Source organism: Herpailurus yagouaroundi, unplaced genomic scaffold, assembly GCF_014898765.1.
Source record: "Herpailurus yagouaroundi ecotype Mexico unplaced genomic scaffold, PumYag 222, whole genome shotgun sequence".
Classification (NCBI taxonomy): Eukaryota; Metazoa; Chordata; class Mammalia; order Carnivora; family Felidae; genus Herpailurus; species Herpailurus yagouaroundi.
The window spans coordinates 12,218,290-12,226,070 of NW_024412453.1; the positions used below are offsets into that span (position 1 = coordinate 12,218,290).

Below are 7,781 nucleotides of genomic sequence, written 5' to 3' on the forward strand. Positions count from 1 at the left end.
TCCGATTCTGTGTCTCCCTCTCTCTCTGCCCCTCCCCCGTGCATTCTGTGTCTCTTTCTGTCAAAAAAATAAACGTTTAAAAAAAAAAAAAAAAAAAAAAAAAAAAAGAAATTCTCCAGGGTCTTGTAAATGCTGGGTTGCCTACGCCTCTTTCAGTACTTACACTGGTGAATGTAGCATCCCACTGCCTTTTTAAAACTTCCTATCTTAAACACCAAAGGAACTTAAAACTGGACAATGGGAGATCCTAAAGCCAAATGCCAATGACAGCAACGGCAGTGCCTATTATTACACGACACCCTGCATGCTAGGGGCCTGAGTTTGAACTGATGAATTCTACAGGACGACCCAGGCCCAGTGATGTTAATTCCTAGTACTTCAGTCAAGAATGCCATCAAAATGACTTCTGGAACACAAACCAAGTGTTTCTGTTTTTTACAGAACAGTCTGAACCAGGGCCAGAACCTACAAAGACCATCCACAAGATGTGAGGAGGCTTTAATGTCGGTATCAAAAGAGCGAGCGAAGTCTGACTTCAAAGGTATCCAGCTCCTTCTCCCAATCAGCTCTCTCCCCCCTTCCAGGAAGGTATGCCCCAATCTTACTCTCGACCCTTTCCTAACCCGCATGATAATGAACAGAACTCAGAACGAGGAGACCAGATTTCATCTAAGGCTTTCCAGATATAACACTAGCTTGGGCAAGTCAAGTCAAATTCTGTCCATCCAGTAGAAAGAGAACCTCACTAACTCCACAGATTTATATCAAGATAAAAAAAAAGTGCAAGATCCTAGCAAGCAACATAAGTTATAAACAGTAAGTTTTAAATTATCCTTCCCCTCTGGAGTAATATATGCAATTTAAAAGGGCATCCTTACTGAAAAGAGGAGGGAAAAAGTACCCTCAAAGGCTACCTGATCTCCAGGTCTACTTTTGCAATAAAATGCCACCCAGAGGCAAAGAGAGCACTCTTTGCACAGGACTCAGAACTAACCGAAAATCCCGCTTCTCCCAAGGTAAAAAGGTATTATGAAAGGGTAAGTACCTTGCTTGATTCTCATTTAATCTAACACCTTACAAAGAAGACTGCCTTGGAAAAGTAAACCATCTTGCCCAAGGTCATACCGGGAATGTAGCCTACACACAAAAGCCTAAATAAATATTCTTCCTACTAAATAAACCAGAAATACAGGCCCTGAACCATTCACCTTCAAGCCTACTTCTCAAGGTTCACCCATGGCGAAAACCCCAAGATACAAAATTCATGTATTTTCTGATGTCTTTAGAGAAGAAAAATAAGCCTAGGGATCTTTCCCACCCCACTCCACCCCTAACCCCATGGGGGAAGGACCATAAATGCACAAATATGGAGGCACAGTGGTTAAGAGTGTGTATACAGGCAGATCCGGAATACCTATTCTACCACTTACTCCTCTGTTCCATCACAGCCAGATACGCCCTTTCTTCATCAACAAAATGGTAGTAACTCCGGGCAAGTGTAAGGTCAAATGAGAACCTCCTGAGTTGCTTGCACTAAGTAAACACTAAAATAGCTGTAATGGTACATCATCCTCAAAACCCATTCAAGTCTTGGATGTTCTAATTTAAGGAGTTTACTTTGTAGCTCTCCTAAGGTACACCATTACTTCTACCCTTATTATAGTCATCTGGGGATCTGTGATCCTCAACTCTTTCTAAAGGTTCTCTGCACCCACTGTACTATATATTTTCACATAACAGACCTCTGAACTCTCTGTTCAACTTAGAATACATCTAACACCAGGTTCTTTGCCAGGTTCTAGTAAAGGCAGAAACTTTAAGACCAGGCCCTGCCCTAAGGTAGCCCCATGTTGGAAAGGACAGCCAAAGAAGCAAATCTAAAGAGAAAGAGCAGATTAACAGCTCAAGGAAGGCTTCAGAAGGGAGAACGAAAGCTTCGTTAGGGAAGAAGCGTTTGATCAGTCTTAAAGTATGAGCAGGCGGAGTATGAGCATGTCTCACACATGAGACAGTATAGCTAAGATATCTGGCCCATGGTGAAGATCCAATCAGAAGGGCCTTTCAGTGCTGGGTCCTGACTTCAACGTATTTCTCCATCAACAAAAGTCATTTTTCAGTCAAGTGACGAGACAGAAAGAGGACTGCTCCAGTGGCCTCAGGAAACACGGACTGGCAACTGGGTCATCTCAGGGCCAGGAAGCAAGAGCAGGAAGATTATTCCAAGAGCCCAGGGATTATCTTCTCCAAAGAGCCTTCCCTTAACGTACAGCCAGTCTGCACTGTAAAATGTCCCTTTCTGTCCTTAGAACATCATACACAAACCATGCTCAGGACATTAAATTTTCCAAGTATGTGTTGGCCTCAGTAAAAAAGGAAGCACTCTTCATTTATATATTCCCAGAGACAGCACAATCTGCCATGTACGCATCTGGATGGCTCCATGAGGAAAAGCCAGGTATTTGCTGACGAGGCGGGAAGGGGAGTCCGCATAAAGCCCTGTGTGAGAGCCCTGCCTGCAGGGGTGGCGTGGCGGACAGGAGAGAACACGCGCGCCCGGCAGGCCGGAAGTGGGCGAAACTGCAAGCAAGGGGCCTGCAGAAGGTGGCAAGGGCTCAAAACCACGGGAGTGAAATCTAAGTCAGTCAAGAACCTGAGGAAACGGCAGAGGCTGAAGGAGCAGACAAAAAAAAGACCAAAGAAAAGGAAAACTCCAGATGAGAAGGCATGCCTAAGCCACATCATCAGAAAGGGAGACTGAGAACCACCAAAATGGTCCAGGATTTTAGGTCCATCTGAAATCTTGTGTTACGTTAAAAATGAGGCGGCAGGTCCTAGCTGCACGTGTAGCAAATGCCTGTGTTTCCCGGACTTCTTGGTGAGTTTAAGATCCAGATGACTAGATGCCATGGTACTCAGAAAAAAAGCGACCTATGCTGCAGACAAGAGCCAGAACAAAGCACAGGACTGATTATGTTCTATAAGCTTCAGTAACCAGCAGATCTGACTGAAACTGCTTGCTAACCATCTGATGGATGTATGACTGAAATTGGGTTCGGTCTGAGGCAGATGAGGTACTAATCAGAGGATCTTACTATCACACACAGTGTAAGAAATAAATGTACTGTAAGTACCTTACATCTTTGCCATTTTTCTTCAAATAAAAATGTGTATTTTAGATAGATTTAGGGTGCTTCGTACAGGTGTTCAGGAACTGATAAAGAAAAACTATGGTGGGGGGGGAACCGTCCTGTCTTATAAAAAGGGATAGAATGGTGTGAACCCCCTACACTCATGTTTGCGGTTTATAAACTTAAGAAGTTTGCTTCAATACACAGTGCTTCTCCTATGCACCCCTCTCCCACCACCCCATACCCTAAAACTTCATAAATTTAGACTCTCCTTCCAATGCAGATTCCTAAGAACTTCAATTTGACTTCAATTACATTTCACAGATCTGGTTAAGCAAATTATATGCAAAACTAAATTCTGACAAGTATGTGCCCTAATTGAGATGTCTCCAAATATGTTTTAAACGATCATCTAAACAGCTTTCACTTCAATTTATAGACTATCCAATAAATCAGATCACTAGGACAGCTGGTTACAAAGTTGGTCATTAATCTGCCTTACAACTTAGTTAACAATGCCCTATTACTAAAAATCATTCCAGTCATTGTAAACACTCAAACCAGACTAGCATTCTCAACACATCGATGTCCTCTACAAACCACTATAGGACAAAACACGATGCAATTTATGTTTCTGTACACTCTTTCAAGAGGCCATATTACTAGACTGTTTTAAGACACAAACTCAGGGTATGAACCTTAGGAGTATGAGTAAAGAGTACACTGAGTCTCCACTATATTCTGGACTTGTGCTAATGGGTAACTTTATTGAAGGGAAAGATTATTTTTCTACATAGCTTTATAATTATGAACTTTCTCAAACCTCACAATTTAAACTTAAGTCAAAATTATAAATAATCTCTTCTTAAAACTACACTGTTACTAAAACTCCAACAGAAGTTCAGGAAAATAATAAACCACAAGTTGAACAGTCTAAACAGGGGTTAGGGGGAAGCTGGCCCTTTTTACAAGGTATACAACTGCACTAAGATTTCGTAACAAGAGTGGCATCTGTGTGTCTTAAAACTATCTTCTTAAGTATAGTAGAATAGAGAAAAAGGAAATCTTAACGAGACAGGTATGGAATGAATCTTAAATTGCACTTGACAATAAAGAAAATCAGAATGCTTAGAGAGACAACCGCATACGGCCCTACCATGCGCAGACAGGACAGTCACCTGACACTACACACGCTTCCAATCATTTGTTCCAAACTTAATGGTAAAAGATGTGAACTCTGTAACAAAGACCAGATGGACCTTTTTTGCCTGAGTTTCAGAGGTTCTGATGCATGACTATTCCACTACATGAGACAGTGGCAGTCCTAAGTACTGCATCCATACATCAGGGACTTTCTCTTGCAACAGATGTATTTTTAACTTATCAAACTATCAAAAGGGAAAAACACTGTTTCCAACCCCAGGTTCTGATGAGGGTTGTAGGTAAAGAATCAAGGTCCGCTGAAGAGAACAAGAACATAAGCATTAAAGCTTCAAGGATATAGATGTCCTCTGCATATATATCCCACCCTTTTTACTACAAGGTTACTTGGTTTTTTAGATGGCCTATACTGTGGCCCAGAAATGTTGACTTCTAACAGGACTCCTGACCTAATTCACTAATTGCTTCTCTCTGCTCAATCACCTGCACCATTCAAGTTTTCTTTTCTGTATCTACTAAGTCTCATTACTTTGTTGTTCTTTTATTTTCACAGCAGTATTAAATGTCCTGTAAGTACCTCTCCCAGTTCTATCTGGAAATCTGTATTAGAGAGGAACAAACAACAGACTTGTTGACTGCATATCCCAGGCTTCTCCAGGAATACTTAAACCCCTTGGCCAAGAATGCCGCCTTCTGGCAGGTCTGGCCTGGGGAGATAGTGATGGACTGTCCTGACAGTCCTGACTATCAAATCAAGGACCTAAGGGACAAGAGACATAAGGAAAATCAATCATTCTTACATTTGTCCATTCCCACCTGGGTCATCAACTCTCACCTTTGACAGGCACGCTCAGTAACTTACAGGGCCAAAGGGAGTCCCCAGGAGAACAGCCCAACAATTTCCTGCCTTACTTGCCTGCTGCTAACCAGGTTCTCCAGGCAATTGGAAATATAACAGAATTCTGAAGACACAAGAACTTCCTGTTTGACTCAGAATAATAGGAAAACATGTACAATAAGAAGTATAAAGTAATAAATTCTAATCAACGTTGCAAGATTCTGTTACTGTGACACTGATAAGCTCAAACTAACTTTCTAAAAACATTTTTTAGGATAGGCTAGCTAACATTCAAAAATGGCCCAGGTAAGTTCTTAGCTTACAATCTGCGTAAACATTTCTGGAGCATTTAGTTACTATTAAGAGACAAAACACAAGACAATATATCTGGACCTAAACCTAAATGCGTAAAGGGGTCCACAGGCACACTCTTAACCACTTTTCCAAAGAAATATGTTTAAACGGCTTTACCATGCAGAGCTATGGCTTCCCGGAAGGGTTGCAAATCAGTCTCTACAGATGAGCTAGTTTCCGTTGAAGTAGCTCGGTTAGGGGACACTACAGTCAGTCTTGGGGGAGCTCTAGAGTTTCGTGGTGGAGGAACTTTCCCACACAGGAAGCTGATCAAATCTTCTCTACGAATAGTTCTTCTGCGCTTTTTAACCCAAGCCAACACATCCTTATTGCGTCGTTGATAGCCAATCTGAATTCCAATATCAAAACTTCGCTGATGAGTATCCACGCTTTCTGTTAGGAAAAAAGAACAAGAAAAAAGATACATCATGATCAGCAGAGCCATGCAGCATTCTCTCCTAAGAGAAAACCATTTCAGGAGCTAACCAAAATGAGCATCATGAAGATTGGGATTCGTTGAATGGTATTTCATCCATGTTTCAAGTGGTATACGTGGCATTAAATCTTCACGGTCTAAATTCAGAGCTAACATCACACAGTCCTAGAGCTTCTGCCTTGTTCCTTAAAAAAATAATAGTTTTATTCATTACTTTAAAAAAATTATTTTAATGTTTATTTTCCAGACAGAGCATGGGTGGGGAAGTGGCAAAGAGAGACAGAGACACAGACTCCGAAGCAGGCTCCAGGGTCTGAGCTGTCAGCACAGAGCCCAATGGGGCACTGGAAGGCACTGGAACTTACAAACTCAGAGATCATGACCTAAGCTGAAGTCAGACGCTTAACTGACTTAGCCACCCAGGCGCTCTGATGGATACGTTATTCAACGTGTATCAGTACTATACTCAGCTTCACTTTAGAAAAAAAAAATACCAAGATGACCTTGAAAATGGTACTATGGTCCCCCTGGTGCAAATGAGGAAACAAGGAAGTGAATTACACAGAGTAACTCTACCAAGGTGTAAGAATACATACGAGAGCTCGCATTTTGCTCCAGAGTCCAGGATTCTTAACCACTAAGCTCTACACTCTTTCAGAAAAGAGTGAATTCCTGGGGTGCCTGGGTGGCTCAGTCAGCTAAACGTCGGACTCTTGGTTTTGGCTCAGTGAGATCGATCCCCACGTTGAGCTCTGCAATGACAGGGTGGAGACTGCCTGGGAATCTCTCTACCTTTCCCCCTCCCCTGGTCGTGCTCTCTCTCTCAAAATTAACTTTAAAAAAGAATAAAAGGAGTGAATTCTCACAATTCTAAATAGGAGCATCACATCATTCAACAGAGAACTAAATATTACAAAGCACTCAGGCCACCTACATTTACCATGTCATTTTGGGGATACACTCTTACAGATCAGTTCAGCACCAAGAACTGGGAACACACTGAAGGCAGCAGCAAACAATTTAGAAGTGAGGAAAAATTAATTCTGATTGACCAGTCAACACCAACACCAAACAGCACAGCGGAAACAGAAAAGGCTTCCTTTCCCTAGTATACACTTGGATTCCGCTTCCAGTCCCCCAAGTTTCCCATCATTCATAATCATTCCCAAAAGACCTTGCCCAAATCTCCGAATGGGCTCCCAGTCTCCCTGTAAGTACTACCCCTCCCTGTATATAACTAAGCCCAAGTTTTCAAAAAAACAATCCCTGCTCTTCCCATGATTTTATACAGTTGGAAAAAGAACTGGGAAATTTAAGCCACTGCAATTTATTTTTAGTTGGACTGCTCTGCTAGCAGAAAATCATGAGTATACTTCTAGTGACATTAAAGAAAATGGTTTTGGGGTGCCTGGGTGGCTCAGTTGGTTAAGCATCCAACTTCAGCTCAGGTCATGATCTCATAGCTCAGAAGTTCGAGCCCTGAGTCAGGCTCTGTGCTGACAGCTCAGAGTCTGGAGCCTGCTTCAGATTTTGTCACCATCTCTCTGTCCCTCCCCTGCTTGTGCTCTCTCTCTCAAAAATAAATACATAAATAAAAAGTTTAAAGAAAATAAGATGGTTCCAAGGCACCTGGGTGGATCAGTCAGTTAAGTGTCCAACTCTTGATTTCAGCTCAGGTCATGATCTCAGTTTGGGAGTTTGATCCCTGCAACGGACTCCACGCTGATGGAGTGGGAAGAGCCTGCTTGGGATTCTCTCTGCCCCTCCTCTGCTCTCTCCTTCTCTCCCAAGAAAAGAAAAGAAAAGAAAGAAAAGAAAAGAAAAGAAAAGAAAAGAAAAGAAAAGAAAAGAAAAGAAAAGAAAA

The 7,781-nt window shown here is 42.0% G+C and overlaps 2 protein-coding genes across 2 annotated transcripts in view; one reads left to right on the forward strand and one right to left on the reverse strand.

Moving 5' to 3' along the window:
• The window catches only part of LOC121019540 (60S ribosomal protein L17-like), a 27,820-nt gene extending 26,017 nt beyond the window's left edge, over nucleotides 1–1,803 (forward strand). Inside the window, exon 3 of the mRNA XM_040459053.1 lies at nucleotides 1,741–1,803. Within this exon, the coding sequence (XP_040314987.1) occupies nucleotides 1,741–1,777 (37 nt within the window). The 3' untranslated portion in view covers nucleotides 1,778–1,803. The remainder of the gene's footprint in view (nucleotides 1–1,740) is intronic.
• HAPSTR1 (HUWE1 associated protein modifying stress responses) overlaps nucleotides 1–7,781 on the reverse strand; it is a 27,550-nt gene that overhangs the window by 9,329 nt on the left and 10,440 nt on the right. The window contains exon 3 of the mRNA XM_040459052.1: nucleotides 5,599–5,874. Within this exon, the coding sequence (XP_040314986.1) occupies nucleotides 5,599–5,874 (276 nt within the window). The remainder of the gene's footprint in view (nucleotides 1–5,598; nucleotides 5,875–7,781) is intronic.